Consider the following 19,980-nt stretch of genomic DNA (forward strand, 5'->3'; position numbering starts at 1 on the left):
TCAGTACACTAAATTCTCAGAGCTTCATCCCTATCTACATCGTTGGTCCAATCTAAGTTCTGAAGCTATAACCTAGGAGCTAGAGAGTGAATAAGAGTATCTGGTTATTGTCAGAAAAGATGCAAAAACGGAGAATGACTGATATTGAAAAGAGGCTCTCCAGGACAATTTTTTACATGGAAAGAACACCTGAAAATACCATTCTTTATATTCTGCAAGAATGCAGAATTCTATAAAATACTGTACACCAAATATTCATCATCCTGGTTAGTGACATGGCTGCAACACATCCGTTGCAAATATGAGACCCAAGTTTGCAAACGCACTACCTCACAGACTCTAAATGGCTCAATGTAAATGAGTGACTATGAAGAACATTGCTAGTCACATCACTACAAACTTACTGCAAAACACTTTACTCATTAGCCCCAGACCCAGAGAGGTCTGATTACCTTCCTAGCCAAAGTAAAGTAACCAGGCAAACAAAACAGATTTTGGTGCAGGGGGAAGAAAAGGGAGGCACTTACTTGCCTTCGTGTTTTTACAGCAGATATGCAAGTCTAGTCAAAGTCACTGCATTACATTTGCATCCTGCTCAGAGGCTAATAGACAAACTTACTAGGTCTGCAATTCATAAAGCTATTAGCACCTGAAAAGATCACTAACTGTGATTAATCTTCAAAAATTTGATAAAGCTAAGACTACAGTATTTTGCAACCCTATTCAAATTAAAACTACAAAGGCATCAGTCCAATGAAAAACTGGGAAACAGCACCCGCACATATTGTTGGCTTTATCTCAATTGCCTGGAGACACTTCCCACCCTCCAACCCCTAAAACAACACACCAAGCCACAACACAATGCCCTGGGTAATCATATTATAAAAAGCTTAGTGCTGGTAAAGTGCAAATTTTACTCTTCAAAGCTAGGACTTTAACAAATACAAGGACTAAGTTTTGTTTATTTATTTATCTACTTCTATATCGGCAGAGGGAAGGTACCCTGCCAGAGAGAAGAAACATGCTGCAAACAGAGGAGCAGGATTGATGTGCTCCATAGGCAGCTCTATCCAGCCCTTGCAGCTGGAGGGAAGTTGTGGCATAATGTGCCTCTTTACAGGGATACGGGAGGGCAGAAGCAATTATTTGGGTTAAGACACGCTATTCACAAAGGTTTGTTCAAATGGTCTGAACTCAGTTAAATAGTTGAAACCCCCTTTCTGGACAGAAAGTCACAGGAGAAGCAGAGAGCTAACTTGTACACATAGGTGGTACTAGCCCATTGGGGGCCGTGTGCAGGAATATTTTTGCATGCACGCGCGCACACACGCATACACATACCACATAATAAAAAGCGAACAGGGGGCCCCTTGAGCTGCTCAGGGCCCTAAGCAATTGCTTAGTCTGCTTATGCCTAGCGCCAGCTCTGCTTGTACAGTTGGGAACTCCAAGTGGGATAAGAGCAGGCACAAACCACACTGCAAGCATTTCAGTCCTGTTTAATTAGCTAATATTTATACAGGGCTTTGAAGAGCAGAAGTATTATAACTGTTTTTTAATTTGTTCACTATGTGCTCCTTAACACACAACAGATACCTCATCAAATGGTTTTGTGATGCTGGTTTCTAACTGCCAGTCCATGGTCCGCCACACCTTCAAGCTTCGATCATCAGCCTGAGAGGCTATATATTTCCCAACAGGATCCCAGGTCAATCCCTTCACCAAGCCAGAGTGTCCCTTCAGAGTGGCAAGAATTTCTGCATACAGCAAAAAGTTAAGAGATAACACTTGGATGCTACCATTCCCTTAAAAAGGTTATTTAACTATAGACAAAAAGTCTAGTGGAGATTTCGAGGGTCCTTTTGAAGCACCATGCCTGATATTTTTGTTGGATGGTCAAACACCAATGTACCAATCAAGCTCAACCTATGTTCAAATTAAGCTTCTTGTACAAACGAAGCAAGAAACAAAAAGGGTATTCTGACAGCCTAATGAATGGAAGTCATTGTGCAAGAGATAAATAGATCCAGACCAGCAGAGACCAGTTTATTACAAAACTTTTGTCAAGCACTGGAAAGTAAACAGCAGTTTAATTGGAACCTAGTTAAAATATGCACTTATTCCTCCCTCTGTTCTCACTAACCATCACAACAGCTTCAACATGGTGCATTTGTGTACATGATCTATGTCCAGGTTACATATTAAATACTGTTTAAGCCTGACAGGCCCACTAACCTAGGGACAATGGTATCTATACCACCATGTTGGACAGTGTTCAACTGCCACTTCTGATCTCTTGCCTCTCAGATTGTTTAAGAAGAGGCTGGGAGCACTGTATAACAGTATTTTTAGCTTGGGAGGGTATCACCTCACGTCAACTCTTCTAGCCATTTAAAAGTGAGGCTTTGATGGGCTTCCAAAGATGGTAGCTGCTACGTGGAACAGCTACAAAAGCAGAAAATAGGAAAAGAAGGAATTCTTAGAACATCTTCAGGATTTGAAATATATTATATACACACATATATTTTTAAAAAACAAGCCAAAATGGAAAATACTAGTAACGGTAATGTTCATGCAAAATCAGCAGCACAATTGAACATAACAGCTCTTTATAGTGGTGGTGTGATCCACTTCTCATTTTCAACAGCTGTGACAACAGCTGAGGAGATTCCCAGGTATTAGTCACTACAGTAAGGGCAGGATGCCTGATCCAAAATACACCCTACCTGTTCATAGTCAATGAAAGACACTGATACAAAAAGCAGTCAGTTTTTGTCACTGATAATTATATTTGTATATACATATCTGAATTAAAAGAGTTCCCACCTGGGAATTTGACAGCATTCCAGATGACAACGGTGTTATCCACACTGCAGGAGGCCAGCCAGGCATCATGAGGAGACCATGCCACATCCATGACATCTATTAAAAAAAAGTCCTCTATCTATATGAAAAATTGCACTGGAGCTGCAGATTGATGGCCAAATAGATTTAACTGATTTTACCAATTAGTGCACCCCTGTTTCAAAGATGAACTTGCTATGCATGTTACATGAACACTATCTAATTTGAGACTCAAAAGTAAAACTATCATCACTATGGTCCATATAAAGCAAATGAACCAAGGGAGTGGTTCCTTTGACTGAGCCACATGCAGAAGGAGCTGTGCTAAGTCACAAACTAATATTCCCTTATATCACAAAAAACTATTTATATTATTTCCATATTTAATATCCGATTACAAGATGGTTAATAAAAACAATAAGCTATTTCACCTGCAGAACCATTTTTCATTGTTCCATTCCCCTCAAGATATTCTTTAGTCAAGGCTTATTTTTTAACTTGAGGACAGATCATTTAAATAAGCACTATCAAGTTATATTATATGTAGCTCTGTTACCATCTGGCAGTTGATAAAATACATTTTTATTTTGCTTTTGACAAAAAGCAATAAATACAGAATCAGATTATAAATTCAGCATTAATAAGATTTTCCATTCTGGTGATTTTCCTTTATTGAAATTCTGTTTTTCCAGTTTCCTCTAATCTTTGTGTCATCTTTAATATTGGACCCAAAAGGAAAATAAAGACTTGGAAGCAGCTTTACTGCCATCTGAGAAAATGTGCCAGGTTGCAACCCATGCGGTGTGCCATGGATGCTGAGATCCTTTTACATACTGTTAGTGTGTCCCAGCTGGGCTGCCAGCATTTCCACAAGAACACTAAAGGCTGGTAGCCCTAGAAGACTTATATTTCCTTTCCCCCATATTTCACTTCAAGCCTCCAAATCCTTTAGTTAAGTAAAAGACAAAGTTGTACTTTTTATTATTTCAAAATTGGTCACAATATACTGAAGGGAAGGAAAGGTGGTCTTGTGGTTAAGGCACAGGACTATTTATCAAGACCTCTATTTGATAGCTTGTGCTCACCCTGCTCTAAAATCTTAGGGAAACTAATTACAAACGTTCATTACTTGCAAGTTTGTCTGCTTCTACTTCAAAGCTTTTATGCAGACAGGAAGGATAGTCCAGTGGTTAGGGCATTAGCCCAGGATTTGGAAGATCTGGGTTCCAGTCCCTACTCCTCCACAGACTTTCTGTGTGACCCTGGGCAAGTCACATACTCTCTGCCTCAGTTTCCCAGCTATTAAAAATTGAAATTATAGCACCTCCCTACCTCACAAGGGTGTTGTGAGGATCAGTACATTAAAGATTGGGAGGAACTTGCAGTTATATGACTTAATGGGGGGCCGTATAAGTACTTAAAATAGAGAGATATAGAAACATGATGGCCAGGGTGTTTACAGGAACCAGAATCTCCCCTGTCCAAAGGACCTGATTTGCACTTAGTGAAGCAGCAGCAGGAGATACCACAACCCAATATTATTCCAACCCAGATGGAAAAAAATATCTCACTACCACAGTGCACTGTGAAACACTGATGGAAACCACACAGCCCCTTAGGACAATTACAAAATTAACACATGCTTTTCATTTTTTATAACCAACTTTTTATAATTCATGCCAAAATAACATCATTCCACTATAATAAGATAGTAAACAGATGACACTGTTTAAGATAATACTAACAATAAAAAAGTATTATCCACATTTTACAGTTGAGCACACTGACTTGCAGAAGTTAAGTTATGTGCTCATCATCACAGAGCACAATGGTAAAGTCAGGAACAGCATCCAGGAATCCTGACACCCAGTCCCCTGTTCTAGCCATTAGACACATTGCCTCCCTTAAATAAAAGTAATCTTTTTCTCCCCCCTTTTAAAGCTCCTGACACTTGATGCTATTTTCTCATAACCAGTTTTAATAGTTAGTGATCTGCTGTGTAGTGAAGAGTTCTATGACAAACTGATGATATCGTGAACAAGAAAAATATAATGTTAATGTATACAAAATATTTTTCAATATACTCTATTCAGATTTATTCTACACCTTTTCACTTACCCCCTGAATGACTTCTGAGAATTGAAACACATCTCCACTGTTCTACATTAGCAAGTTTACTACTGGAACCAAACACAGTGCTAGGTCCAATGTACCTAGTTAAAAAAGGACCAGAAGAGTTATTCACAGAAACCACCTCAACAAGTTACTCATTAACTGTTTGTTTTAGAATATAGTATAGCTGTACAAATCTACTTTCTGCTCAGATATTATCACAATGGGGAATGAGATGAAAATAGCAATACTGTTTTATATGAAAGTGAAACTTATAATACCTTTAAAAGTTACATAAATATACTCTATACTACTATGCTTCCTAAAGCAAGTTGATAATGCTAATACGTAAAATATCTCTTTGAAGAGTCTAATAGTGAAGCTGTCTCCAAACCCAGGGAGAAAATGGCTCACCTCCTACCCAGAAAAGAGAACACACTAATGAAAATAGACTACTGTTCAAGACACAGGTTATCAGAACAAACTTCCAATGTTATTGATCTGCAACTGTGACTTCCTCCTGGCATGGTCTTAAGGCAAGCACTGGGGGAAATTTTGTGAAAATAGACAGAGATAACTGTTAAAATTAAAATACAAGTTGACAAGGAAAAACATGCTTACGCAGCTCGTTTCCACACCATGATCAGTTTGTCATCGCCCCCTGAAGCCAAATAAACGCCATTGTTTGACCACCGCACACAGTTCACGCAGGCTGGAAAATGAAAAAAAAAGTTATAAGATGAAAAGCCAAAAAAACCCCTGGTTCCATAATGAAAGCAGATTTCATTTTAAGTAGAGTTTGGCAGGAGATGCTTGGAATTTGTTAAATATGCTCACTCCACTCAAAGCAGTTACTCTATCTGCTTCAGATAAATGGATTGACACTTATCTTTCAATACCAGTTGAATAACTTATCTAAGTTTCAACAACAACCTATTCTGTCTGAAAAACATTTAACAAAAATATGATTTAAAGGGGAAAAAGTAGCAGTTGTCTGACTAAGGAAACTGTAATAAATGAAATTGGATTAAATTACAAACGCAACCTGGAAACACCATATTTTCAAGAAAATCAAGGAGCATATTATTCAGATGAGCTCATTTCAAATATTTTGCATGCATGGTACACAATATCTTAAGATTATAATCAATATATTTTATATGGCATCTCCTCTATCTTAATTCCTTCTCCTGCCCTTCTCTGTAATCCAACTGGTTTTCAAAAATGATCTACAAGTTATTTTTTGGCCCCACCAAATTAGATGGAAGAGACTCATATGCAAGGATCTCCAGATGTATTTGAAGAATTGTACAAAACATATTCTATTGCTTGATAAGGTTTTCTGCTGAACATCTAAAAAAGGCATGTAGCTGAGGTCTGAGACCCTCTGCAGAACATTACATATTCTTTACTGCTGAACAGAGACTTATATTTTTTCACTACAGACAGATGTACTAACAGGTAATTTGCGAAGGCTCAAAGTCTACAGAGAACACTTCTATGTTACCTAAGTGATTGTCCATCTGACAAAGCATCTTGGGAATATTTTCATTCTTTTCATCTTCCTCTTTGAGGACGGGAGCCATACTCCAGATCACCACCTTCCCAGAATCCTGTCCTGAAGACAAAGAAGAAATCAATATTTTATAGAGAACAAAAATTTGTCTGAACTCGTTTTCAATTTCATAGAAAATACTGGCTCTCTGATACTGCTGCAATAGGTGCCCTAGAAATCTTTAACACAAAAATATACTTTTAGAGTTCACATTCATTTGCTGGTACTCAAACCGTGCTTTTCTTTCATTTACCACAAAGCTATTAAGATGATCACATGTAATTTTTCAGAAATAGTAAAAGTAATACCGTATATAAAAGTAATATTTTGACCGTGATTTGTCATGTACACAAAAATTAAATTTGAGTTCAAGGAAAGGGGGCATCTAAACTATTGTTAGCCGGTATTATATACAACATCAGTTTTATACAGAACACCAACATTTACTTAATATCATATATTGTATTAATGTTTTGCATAACTATGAAGTGTATTAATGTTAAGCTTTTCTCAAAAGCCTGTATAATTATGCTAAGACAAGGTGTACGATCCATACTTCCAGCATCCTTTGTAGTTAAGCCAAGCCTCTTCTTGGTACTGTCAGGGACAAAACGTGCTAAGGTACAAAATGCTAAGGATAGGTAGTATGGAAATATATCAGAGTGATTAGAATGAACTCTTGTTAATTAAAAATTAAAAATCAACTCTTGTTGATACCTACCCAGCATGCATCGTGTACCCAGGTATAGCTAGTATAAGATGCCTATAACTTTTGGTGACTTCTGGAAAACTGTGTTCAAAACTGACAAGAACTGGTGAGTAAGTCTTAGGTAATATTGTGAAAGTCATAACCCTCTGGGATATAAATAAAGCAGAAGTCAGCCCATGATTTCGGAGCAGGTTGAAGACTCTGTGGAGCTTCTATCCAGACTTATGAGATATTAACCCTTGCCTTTGTGTATTGCGCTGATCTAGCTTTGATTAATAAACTCTGATTGAGCCAAGTTATCTGATGTTTTATTACTCAGTCATTGAAATTGAACCCTAACACTACTAAATTCTATTTGTGTATATTAATATACAAAATATTTATGTTGTGTACAAATATATATAATTTTATTAAAAACGTTTCATCCCAATTTCCACCAGCTATCAATATAAAAGGCCAAACTGCATGTTTTACCTCTGTCTAAACAAGATTTTTGGCAAGTAATGTTGGGAAATTAAATACCAATATTAGTAGCACAGATACAATCAATGCTCCCTCTAATTTTTGACAGGTCGTGTGCACAAATAATTTCTTCTGTGCAAACTGTTGTGCTTCTGTGCAAATTTTTGGCGCATAGTATTTCACCGTGTGTGCAGGGTTTAGGATCTGTGTGCACACGCGCACAGCTTAGAGGGAACAGTGGACACAATAAGACTACTACAACTGCTTTTCTCCACTGATGCCCAAGAGAACAAGCATATGGCCATGTCAGTAAGCATGAACTTGCCACCGTAAGCGTAAAAGTCTAGTTTATCCACTGCAGCATTTTTACATATGCATGTTCAGGTCTTATATCTCCAGGGAATAGATAATTTTCCTAAATGATGAGCTTAAAAGAAATGGATAAATTGAGAAAACTGCGGTGAGGGCATGAGATTATTATGGCCCAGAACTCCTTCGTCCATTAGTGTGCAAACATACCTTGTCCTCCAGTTGCAAACTTGGTCCCATCTGGGTGAATATCAACTGAAAATATTGGCTTTCCTGGACACAGAGAAAGAAAAACACAAACACTGAGATGGACCCATGTTCCAGAGAATACAGTAGTGCCAATTGAAGCTGTAGCTCACGAAAGCTTATGCTCTAATAAATTTGTTAGTCTCTAAGGTGCCACAAGTACTCCTTTTCTTTTTTCAAATGTTCTGGTTACTCAAGTAGCAATTTTCTTCTTCTAAAAATTCTAATCAGCATATAACAAATACAGATGACTAGAAAGTATAAAACATCCAAATCATAACAGAAACTACAGCTTACCCAGATTAAAAACCTCACAGGAATATAGGATTTCTCATACCAGAACATATCATATACTGCCTCCGCAGTAGCATAATGCTTCAAAGGAACCTTCTCCACAATGCATCTGGCCAATTACGTAAAGCTTGGGAAATAACTTCTTTCTGACTCCTATCAAACTGATTACCTGAAGCAAGAGATTTGATTTCCCCCTATTTCAGATTGTTTAACAACAAATATTATTGTTCATACGACCTAGTTCAATTTAAATCCTGCTTTAAATATATACAATCCTGTAACACCCAGAGGCTTATCAAATTACTTATATGGCTTCTATCACCATAACAACAAAGAACCCCATTGGGATACAAAAGATTAGTAACTAACCAATTCAATCTTAAATACTTCAGTTAAGGTCCCCTAACACATCTCCTTTCAAAGACAATAATCCTAGTTTTTGTATCCTCTCCCAAGGTCACCCAAATCACTGGCAGAGCTGGAAATAGAATTTGGGAAACAAACAGCCCTGGTTCCCTGTCGGCACTGCCCTGCCTGCATCCCTGCTGTAAGCACTAGACCTCCACCATACTATCAAACAGTTATAATCACCTTTGCAGAGAACGTTTTATAACTTGCAGCCTCCCATGAGGCCAATGAAACCAACAAGGATTAGCTGGAGGAAGCTGCATAGGAAGTGGACACAGTGGAAATTCAAGCAGCAAAACTCAACAAAAACAAACAAGAGTAACAAAGGATTTATATAGGATTTATATATATATATATATATAAAACTTCATACAGCAACTGAAAGATGTCTGAACTTTTTTAAAAACTAAAAATGCTGCCACATATCAAAATCATCAGCAGCCCAGTGGAAAGGAGGGCAATGATGTCATAACCACTGTAAATGCTAACCATGAGTATTAGATTTGGACATCTGAGCAGTTTCCCATATTGGTGGAATGTTTATACTATAACTTCATGATATGTAAAAACACAAAAGGGAAAACTAGAGGGACTTGACTTATCTGTCTAAGGTATTTGAGTTATTACCCCACACCATAGTATTTGAGTGCCTTTGACATAAAAATGATAGCAACAGCAGAGTCCACAGTGGGTTCTGTGAAGTTTCTGATATTTCTGTTGTTGGGATAAACACGTTGCTTGGGGTAGTGCTGTTTATTTGTATGTGTTTATGATGATTTGTTTCAGGGTAATTTTTTTTAATTATTTATTTTATTCTTATTGAAATGTTGACATGATCCCAGTAACATCCTCCAGGCAGAGAAGCTGAAGTACAGTAGGATGACACCCAACTTGCATTCTTTCCAGATCCAAGTCCCATAAAACACATGAGCTGTACTTTAAAAATTGTGGCTCTTCTTCAGAGGGGTGTGCTGCATCTGTCCTTTACTCTGCCAAACTTCACGCAAGTTTCAGAGATAACCCATATATTTTGGGAAGCACAGGCAGCAAACAAACTTCTGTAAAAAAATTAAACAAAAAACGGATCTTCAAGGCTCTAAGATTAGAGAACTAGGAGACTAAACTATTTAGACCGTGCCCACATGAGAAAGTTGCAAAGGTTTAACTTAAGGTGTTAGTTAAACTGGTGCAAACCACTGAATGCTTATTTCAGTTAAAGGGGTTTGTACCAGTTTAACTAAGTAAGTTTAAAAACTGATTAAGCTAAATTGATGCAACTCTCTCAGGTATACAAGTTCCTATTCTATTAAACGAATTGTCAGCAACACTTTGCTTGCCTCTCAAACCTCCATCCCCCACCCTCAACACGACCCCAAACAAAGGATGGACACATGATAAGAAAATTAGATTTACAGCCAAAGCAGACACTGAGAAGCTTTTTTGATTGGCAGTCATGTTGCCTCCTTGTTTAGATAAAATGAATACGTTAGGCATTCTGGTGCATAATTATAATATCTACAATTGTGAAATAAGCTGTTATACCTCTTCCTTTGCAGAAATTACTGGCATCAAAATATTTTATATTGTACTACATAAAATTACCAGATAAAATGTGTTTCTCCTGAGGTGTATATATGTGAGAGTATGCATGAGCAGAGAAATGGTTTATCATGAAAAACTATCGACCTGCAGAGTGACCAGTTGTGGGATACAAAGTCAAGCTGCAGCCTGGGGACACTATTGCCCATGAAAGGTAATTTTTTCAAACACAAAGGACAATAGTTTGAACTAAGCACTTTTTAAAAACTGAGGAAACAGGATACAATTCTCTCCTTTTCCTTCCCCTGTCCCCTTTGCTGCTACTTAAGCTATCTTAATGTTGCCAATTTCCGCTTTATCCTTAGAAGGAGGGTTTCTTAAGCAATAGCAGCCAGTTTCTGTGTTCAGGTACAGTTTTGCTGCCAAGTTCCGTGCAGCTTCATGTGTGATGTTTATGCAAATTATTTAATGAGCTATTTTGCATATATGGAGCTATCTGCATATATCTAAACTGTCTTTAAAAATGGTGTGAATTTCTTTCTGGTGAAAATCAGCAATGGTGTATGAAGTCATCAGTTTATCTACAAAGTAATAGCAGGCTCATCTCTGGTTTGGAGGAGAATTTCCTCAGTGACCAATAGTAGTTCAGTCTCCACAGCCCATTTACTGTTGGCTTCTCTTCTGAGTCTGCCAGTTAGTACAAAGCATGACAATGAGTTTGTGATGTGGAAAATGGAATGGAGACCCACCAATCTCATCTCATATCAGAACCAAACATCCATTAGTTGGGAACAACTTTTAATTTGTACTGAGTTAGCTGGCTTCAGATTGGTTACCTACAGGCAAAAGGCTGTGAAGCTCGTTAGCAAAGTCTAGAGGCATCCAGCCTCCTAATAAGTGCTAACACACTTTCCAAAGTCAGGTTTGATTTATGGAAAGATGAGTTTATTTGATCAAATTATAATGTTTTTGGAATTTACACAGGCAGATAGGCAAGCAGCAGACACCACCACCAAGCACTGCTGTAGCACCAGAACAGAGGCAACCAGCTCACCGCTCACTGGACATAGTGGTCAACAGCCGAAAGGGGGAGAGCTGAGGCTGCGTTCTTCACAGCACCCTGCCTGCGGGGCTAGGTGAGGAAGCATGAGATATGGGGGGAGAGGCAGACAGAGTGGGGCACACGAGGGCTGCTGAGGGTTCAGATGGGCTAGTGTGAGGGGGACAGACTGGAGCAGGAGTTGAATGGGAGTGGGGGTGCAGGGACACATGGGGTCAGGCGTCGAGGAGTGCAGGGACACACTGGGCAGAGCAGATGTGCCTGACTGATTGGGAGAGGCTAGAGGTCAGCCAGGGTCTGCATGGGGGAGACTCCCCAACTCGCTAAAAGTCCCGTCGCCCCCGCAAAAAAAACCCTGTTCCATACTTCTCCCACCCACATCCAACAAACTTCCAGCTCCCTCCCAGCAATTACTTTCCTCTCCCTCAGCTCCTTGTTACCCCTGACTCCTCCAAGCCTTTGCATTGCTTCTGAGAAGTGCGGGAAACAAGTTTCTGTATTGCAGTTTAAATGAATTATTACTCAAGTTCTGTATTAATATGCCTAGTAAGGAATCTATTTGTTAAAAAACATTTCCTGAATCTTTTTTGTTGTCTGTATTGTTACAAACTTGTTGACAGGTATTTTGAAATAAATTACCAAAATAATTGAAACTGGTGTGATTATATTGTGTTATTTTGACAAAATATGCAGAATATTTATATTTTTGGTGCAGAATTCCCCCAGGAATAGTTAATGAGTGTACAGCAGGAAGGATGTTGCAGAAGTCAGGAGTGAATGTGTCACAAATTGCATGCACAGGTATGAAGAGATGCTTGTCAATTGTGCTGGTTGTGGTGCCTGCTTCAATCCACTTTATCTGTGAGATCCATTTTTGGAAAGTGGTGAACAGCAAGGATCAAAACACCTGTCACAGGTGCCCTAATGACTGTGGTCCCTTCAACACCAAGACACCCAAAAGCCATGTTGGCACATGCAGCATGCAGAAGCATTGTTGAGTCCGTTTCCTCTTGAATATTGTACCAGTCTTGGGCTTCTTCAACACCTCTACTGGCGATGGACTTTGCTACTTCACCTTAAAAGCAACCAGTAAGGAGAAATCTTTGTGTTGGGTGTGCTAACACACTCTCAGGTTCATTTTTAACTGTATATTCACAGAGGAATTTTACAAGTGACTATTGGTTAGATGCTACATTTAGAAACTTTTTCAATGGAGGCACAGGGCGTTTCTTGCATCCAACCTTAGATCCTGTCTGATGCTGTCTTTCTACAGTTTTCACAGAGTTATTCTCGTCAAATCTGTGTCAAAGACTTGGTTTATAGAATTAGCTTTGTCAAATCCTTTCAGGACCTGCCTCAGGTACTCAACAGCCAATTCTCTAAAAGTGTGGAATTTGTTGCCAGTTGTTATTTTATGACAGCCATGGTATCTCTGACGTATGCCGTCGTTTCTTTGTTGCATGCTCTTAGCTCATGGATTATTTCAGCTTGAGCTTCCAGCTGATGCCCTAATTCAGCTTTGTATGTTCTTCTCATTGTTCCATCAGCATGGAAGAGGAACATGAGGCAGGTCCTATTAGGTGACTAAGAACAGTTGCCATTGAAACCTCATTTCTGCATCTTGACAAAGATCTGCGGGAAACAATTTCTGGACTGGTAGCTGCTGTGAGTGTCCTTCCCTCATACACTGCCCCATAGCATAAGGGAAGGTACACTGACTACAAGCCTAGAGTTCATTGGTTCTAATTCCAGCTCTTCTATGGACTGTTCTCAATATTTATATGCACTTCATAGCCCTTATTAACCAAGGTCTTAGTCGCTTACTTTAGGGAGTCCACTATTATTCACCCATTTTACAGGTAAGATAACAGAGGTTGGACAAGGCCACTGCAAGCAGAACTGGGAATAAAACCCACTTCTCTAATATGAGAAACCCAGTTCCATCCATTTTGCCATGCTAATTTTTGGAGGGAAGGGTCCAAATTATGTGCTATTTAATCCATGCTAACATGGTGGGTCTTTGTCCCTCTCTAGTCTAGACCACATATAAAGGTTTATAAGTCTTCTGCTGCCTCCATGCTAATGTGCATGGTGTTTTAGCTCAAGTGGTAGAAGCTCATTTTTAAATCCAAAAATCGTAGTTTCTCATACTCACACACAAATTTATGACGCCTCACCAGGAATGCATAACACACATGAAAAATGCATGAGTGTCACATCAGGTCTGGACACAACTCTCAGTTTTTTGCATGGTAGTCCTAGCAGCCCCTTTAAAGATCCACATAAGCACTACTATGGATTCTGGAGTGGCCATAGGGACTAAGCAGCTCCTATCACAAAGACTCAGTGAGGAACGTTCTTCCTGACATGTATGTTTTCTGTACTTCAGTGAACCATGAAAAAGTGAGTGCTCCTCGCAGCATAGGCCACCTCAGAGCTTCACAGAGTTGTTTAGTCACCTGACACTGTCTTAACCAACTGGACTATGTTTGGTGATTGCAGGAGTATTAAATATACATAAAAAAGTCAGTTATGAATGCCATACAGAGTCTGCAGCAGTAAGCATTACACAGCGGCTGCTAAGCCACTTGCATTCTAAATCTCCCTTTTCACTTATTTGAACCGAAACAACAAATACTTGAACTCAGACCAATAGGTGAATTTTTTGGAACTTTACAAAAGAATTCATTCAGCTCTGAGTTAGGCAAGTGAGATGTGGAGGAAATATACCCCTTTTAACTACTTCTGGAAAAGCTGTTCCAATTTTTTTCCCAAAATAATCCCTTACAAAATGGTTGAATTTACTGTGGAAAAATGGTTCGAAAAAATTTGAGAGGCTGTGGGTACAGAAAAATTCACACACCAGTTACGAAGACAAATAGATACTTAGATGTTTAGTTCCCTTTTACATTCAAGACTTAAAGTACATTCACTTGCAAAAATAAAAATAAAATAAAACTAGCACACCTGCCCAGTATTTTTGAATATTACCACTTAATAGACATGCCTGGTCTGTTAAATGTGTGTAATCAGAGATTTCATTCAATTTAATGAAATCATTAGACACAACATGCCTTTGGTGTTGTAATGATGCTCACTCTGTAATATGGTAACACTTCGTTAATCAGATAAATCTGCTTACTATACTCCTGTATAATGTATCATTAAACAAGAGCTCACTGTGTAATGATTATTATTTTGCCATCTTTTACATGGCAAAGAGTTGTAAACCTCTCAATACTTCTTAAATAAATAGTACCAAAAAAAGGCTGACCTTTAAATATGAACTATGGCTAATTTTCAGTAAGGAGCCATCATTTTGACAAGTTTAAAAAAGAAACATTAAAGTTTTAATTTATTACAGATTTAAATTGGCACAATATGAAATTACTGCTAAGATTTTAGTTTAATCATATGCACAAGTACAGTTCGACAAAACAAATGTGCACCTTCAGAACTCCAAAACTAGAGGTTCAGGGTCAGCACGAGCAAGTGCTGTATTTCTGAAGCATATTAGAGAGATTTTCCTTATCAGCTCAGCAGCACAATTCCAGGTCTGTGCATGCTCACAATTGCCAAACTATTACTGTGTTATTCTTTGATTAAACTGGATAAAATCAGTACTAAAATTGCACACTGTGAATTTACATTAATTCCTTTACATACAGAGATTGCTTTTAGATAATAGCATCTTATCTCTGTTCTGATGAGTTAGATCCAGTACACTTGGTTCTTCTCTATCCCTTAAAATATGGAACACTTCAACAATCATCAGATTCTCTATCTTCAGTTTTCCAAGCATTTCAAGAAGTACATCTGCTTCCAGTATTATGAAGTTACAGATGTAAAATGATTAAAAAAAAGAGAAAAATGTATAAATGTAGTACAGGACCAACACCACGCTGTGTTTCTTTTGTCTGTTAAAGTTATTACTCACTTTAGTGGGCACCATGAAACAAAGATTAAAGCATTTAAGAACTGCTTCACTGTATTTGTGAACAGTTTACAAACCACAGGTACGACATTCATCTTGTATCATTTTGTCAAAATTACACACACACAAAAGCCATTATTAGATTTGATAGTAACTGCTTTCTTCCTGAATTCTCTCTGAATTACTTTGTTATATCCTGTTGGAATAAGCCAAAAGGTAAAGTTCCTGTTTGCAAGTGGATGAATGCTTTTCCTTTTGCCAGAAACTCAAGTAACTGGTGGGAAATTCAGGACTTCTCCATTAATTAAGCAACAAACCAAAACACCAGGGACATATTTAAATTTGACAGACTAAGTTCCAGGATATTTTTTATACAATTACAATGATCTCTAATAAAGAGTTTAAACTATCAAAGTCCCAGAATCACATGGTGTTAAGATGGTGTTTAACTAAAAGATCTTTCCTAAGGATTTTTCTCAAAGGATAAGGAGTCCAAAACACGACAATACAACTTAGAAACTTCAAGAGTCAAAAGGAACTTGGAAAATCTTATCAAATAGATTTTAGTTTGCCCTGAACTTAAGGGAATTTAAATTACAGCCACCACAGCTGAAGAAAATACACTAAATTGTTTGCAAACATACATGTCTCTTTTGTTGATAAACTTTAAATGGGCATCTTTTTATTTGCTTATTGTTTAGCTTGAGGCACAAATAAGTGAAATTTAAAGTTGTCAACATCCTGTGTGAGTTTATACCATAATATGGGTGAGTTTCCATTAATTTTGTTTCTCTCCAACCCTTTTAATATATAACATCCAATAAGACTCACAAATCTATTCAAATATTTATATTACATATTTACATTCAGTGAGGTGGCTTGAAGAGGTCATAAATTGTGTGCCTAAATTGAACAAAAGTTGGAGGAGGATTGGAGGAGGATGGAGATTATGAGCTCCGTTTTAGGCATGTTGAATTTGAGCTGACAGGTAGACATCCATGAGGAGATGTTAGAGAAACAGGCTGAGATTTTAGTTTGGACAGAAGACGACAAGTCTGGAGTAGAGGGGCAGATCTGAGAGTTGTCAACATAGAGATAGTAGTTGAATTTGTTTTTGTGGATAAGATTACCCAGAGGTAAAATGTAAAGGAAGAAGAGAAAGAAAAAGGGATCAAGGACAAAGCCCTGCGGAACCCTCATAAGGTTGTATGGGAGGGAAGAAGAGAATTCTCCAAAGGACATGCTGATGGATCGATTAGAGAGAGGAAGAGGAGATTCCTGGTCTCTTGCTTCCCCAGCAACTGCTATGGAAGGAGCTCTTCTGATGGTGGGGAGGAAAAGGTAAAAATAGTCATCTAAGGTTTCTGATATATACAGCAGAAACAATTTATGCCTCCTATCCGACAAAAACTGACACACATGAGCAGTCCTGTTAAACTCACTGGGATTACTCACATGCCTCAGTGTTTGCTGGACCAGGGTCTTAAAATTACATTTAGGTTGTAAAAGCTACATTTGTAATACTAACCTAGCAGAACTTTTTAAAAGGAAATCAAGTCAAGTATCTCAAATGATAATACTTTCACTTTCTTTCTGATCAACGTGACCTTTCATTTAGAGGATGTCTGCTCAGTCATTAACCGTTTCAAGATGAAAGTAAATATTTGTAATGTACACTGATCAAAAGTTAACTTTATATTGAGGCTACACTCATGCAAACACTTATCCACATGCTTAATTTTATTACCATTTCCATTTACTTCAATGGACCACTCTCAGTACTGACGTTACATAAGAATGTCCAGACTGAGTCAGAATAATGGTCCATCAAGCCCAGTATCTGGTCTTCTAACAGTTGACTGTGCTAGATGCTTCAGAGGGAATGAACAGAACAGGGCAATTATCAAGCGATCCATCTCCTGTTGTCCAGTTCCAGCTTCTGGCAGTCAGAAGTTTAGAGATACCCAGAGCATGGGGCTGCATCCCTAAGCATCTTGGCTAATAACCATTAATGGATCTATCCCCCATGATTATATCTAATTATTTTTTTAACCCAGTTATACTTTTGGCCTTCACAACTTCCCCTGGCAATGAGTTCCACAGGGTGACTTCATTTGGTTTGCTTCAAACCTACTGACCATTAATTTCACTGAGTGACACCTAGTTCGTGTGTTATGTGAAGGGGTAAATAACACTTCCTTATTCACTTTCTCCACACTACTGATGATTTTGTAGCTCTTTATCATATTCCCCCTTAGTCACCTCCTTTCCAAGTTGAACAATCCCAGTCGTCTTAATCTCTCTTCATATGAAAGCTATTCCATACCCCGACTCATTTCTTTTGCCCTTTGTAGTACTTTTTCGAGATGGGACGACCAGAACGGCATGCAGTATTCAAGGTGTGGGCATACAATGGATTTATATAGTGGCAATATATTTTCTGTCTAATTATTTATTCCTTTCCTAATGGTTCCTAACATTCTGTTAGCTTTTTTGACTGCCACTGAACACTGAGCAAATATTTTCAGAGAATTATCCGTGATGACACAAAGATCGCTTTCTTGAGTGGACGTAACTAGTTTAGACCCCATCATTTTGTATATATAGTTGGGATTATGTTTTCCAATGTGCATTACTTTGTAACTCTTTGAAGTCTGCTTTGGACTTACCTACCTTGAGTAGTTTTGTATCATCTGAAAACTTCACCACCTCACTGTTTACTCCATTTTCCAAATAATTTCTCAATATGTTGAACTACCCTGGTCCTCACAGATCTTTGGGGGACCACACTATTTACCTCTCTCCACTGTGAAAACTGACCATTTATTCCTACCCTTTGTTTCCTGTCTTTTAACAAGTTATTGATCTATGAAAGGACCTTTCCTCTTATCCATGATTGCCCACTTTGCTTAACAGCCTTTGGTGAGTGACCTTATCAAAGGCTTTCTGAAAATCCAGGTACACTATGTCCACTGGATCACCCTTCTCCACATCTTTCTAGTCCCCCACAAAAAAATTCTAATAGATTGGTGACTCATGATTTCCCTTTAAAAAAAAACTCAACTCTTCCAAAGTATTTTGTTCATTTATGCGTACAATAATTTTCATCTTTACTATAGCTTCAACCAATTTGCCTGGTACTGAAGTTAGGCTTACTGGCCTGTAATTGTCACGATCGCCTCTAGAGCCTTTTTAAAAAATCGTTATTACATTAGCTATCTGCCCTCATTTAATACACAGGCTGATTTAAGCAGGAGGTTATATACCACAATTATTAGTTCTGAAATTTCATACCCGAGTTCCTTCAGAACTTTTGGGTGAATACCATCTGGTCCTGGTGACTTATTACTGTTTAATTTATCAATTTGTTCCAAAATCTGCTCTATCGATACCTCAATATGGGACAGTTACTCAGATGTGTCACCTAAAAAGAATGGCTCACATGTGAGAATCTCCCTCACATCCTCTGCAGTGAAGACCCATGCAAAGAATTAATTTAGCTGCTCTGTAATGGCCTTGTCTTCTTAGAGTGCTCCTTTAGCACCTTGATCATCCAGTGACACTACTGATTGTTTGGTAGCTTCCTGCTTATGATATACTTCAAAAAAATTGCTGTTAGTTTTTGTCTCTTAATAGTTGCTCTTCACATTCTTTTTTGGTCTGCCTAATTATACCTTTACACTCTACTTGCCAGAGTTTATATTCCCTTCTATTTTCCTCAGTATGATTTGACTTCCAATTTGTAAAAGCTGTCTTTTTGTTCTAAAAACCTATTTTACTCTGCTGTTTAGCCATGCTGGTTTTTTTATTTTTCTTTCCATTTGTGATAATATACAATATTACATATAATATAATGTATACATATAATATACAATATTTGTGTACATACAATTTGAGCCTCTGTTATGGTGATTTTTTAAAAGTTTCCATGCAGCTTGCAGGCATTTTACTCTTGTGACTATTCCTTTTAGTTTCTATTTAACTGGCCTCCTCATTTTTGTGTAGTTCCCCTTTTTGTAGTTAAATGCTACTGTGGTGGGCTTCTTTGTTATTCTCCCCCCCCCCCCCCACAGGATGTTAAATTATGGTTGCTATTACCAAATGGTTCAGTTACAGTCACCTCTTGGACAGATCCTGTGCACCACTTAGGACTAAATCAAAAATTGCCTCTCCGTTTGCGGGTTCCAGGACTAGCTGCTCCAAGAAGCAGTCATTAATGGTACCTAGAAATTTTATCTCTGCATCCCATCCTGAGGTAACATGTTCCCAGTCAATACAGGGTTAGTTGAAATCCCCCATTATTAATGGGTTTTCTGTTTTTATAACCTTTCTAATCGCCCTGGGCATTTCACAATCACTGTCACCATCCTACTCAGGTGGTCGATAGTATATTCCTACTGCTATACTCATATTATTCAAGCATGGAATATCTATCCAAGTTAAGCATATGTGTAAGTGTTTGCAGGATCGAGGTCAAAATTAATCATAAAACCTACAATCTAACTATA

General features: G+C 38.1%; 1 protein-coding gene across 2 annotated transcripts in view; it reads right to left on the reverse strand.

The window, feature by feature from the left end:
* LOC119843781 (protein HIRA) overlaps positions 1 to 19,980 on the reverse strand; it is a 63,358-nt gene that overhangs the window by 39,233 nt on the left and 4,145 nt on the right. For both annotated transcript variants that reach the window (XM_038373626.2, XM_043498468.1), the window contains exons 2-7: positions 8,202 to 8,264; positions 6,464 to 6,574; positions 5,578 to 5,668; positions 4,963 to 5,057; positions 2,827 to 2,922; positions 1,597 to 1,757 (exon numbers count right to left, since the gene is read on the reverse strand). In XM_038373626.2, the coding sequence (XP_038229554.1) occupies positions 1,597 to 1,757; positions 2,827 to 2,922; positions 4,963 to 5,057; positions 5,578 to 5,668; positions 6,464 to 6,574; positions 8,202 to 8,264 (617 nt within the window). The remainder of the gene's footprint in view (positions 1 to 1,596; positions 1,758 to 2,826; positions 2,923 to 4,962; positions 5,058 to 5,577; positions 5,669 to 6,463; positions 6,575 to 8,201; positions 8,265 to 19,980) is intronic.

The sequence above is a fragment of the Dermochelys coriacea genome, chromosome 15 (assembly GCF_009764565.3).
Source record: "Dermochelys coriacea isolate rDerCor1 chromosome 15, rDerCor1.pri.v4, whole genome shotgun sequence".
NCBI lineage: Eukaryota > Metazoa > Chordata > Testudines > Dermochelyidae > Dermochelys > Dermochelys coriacea.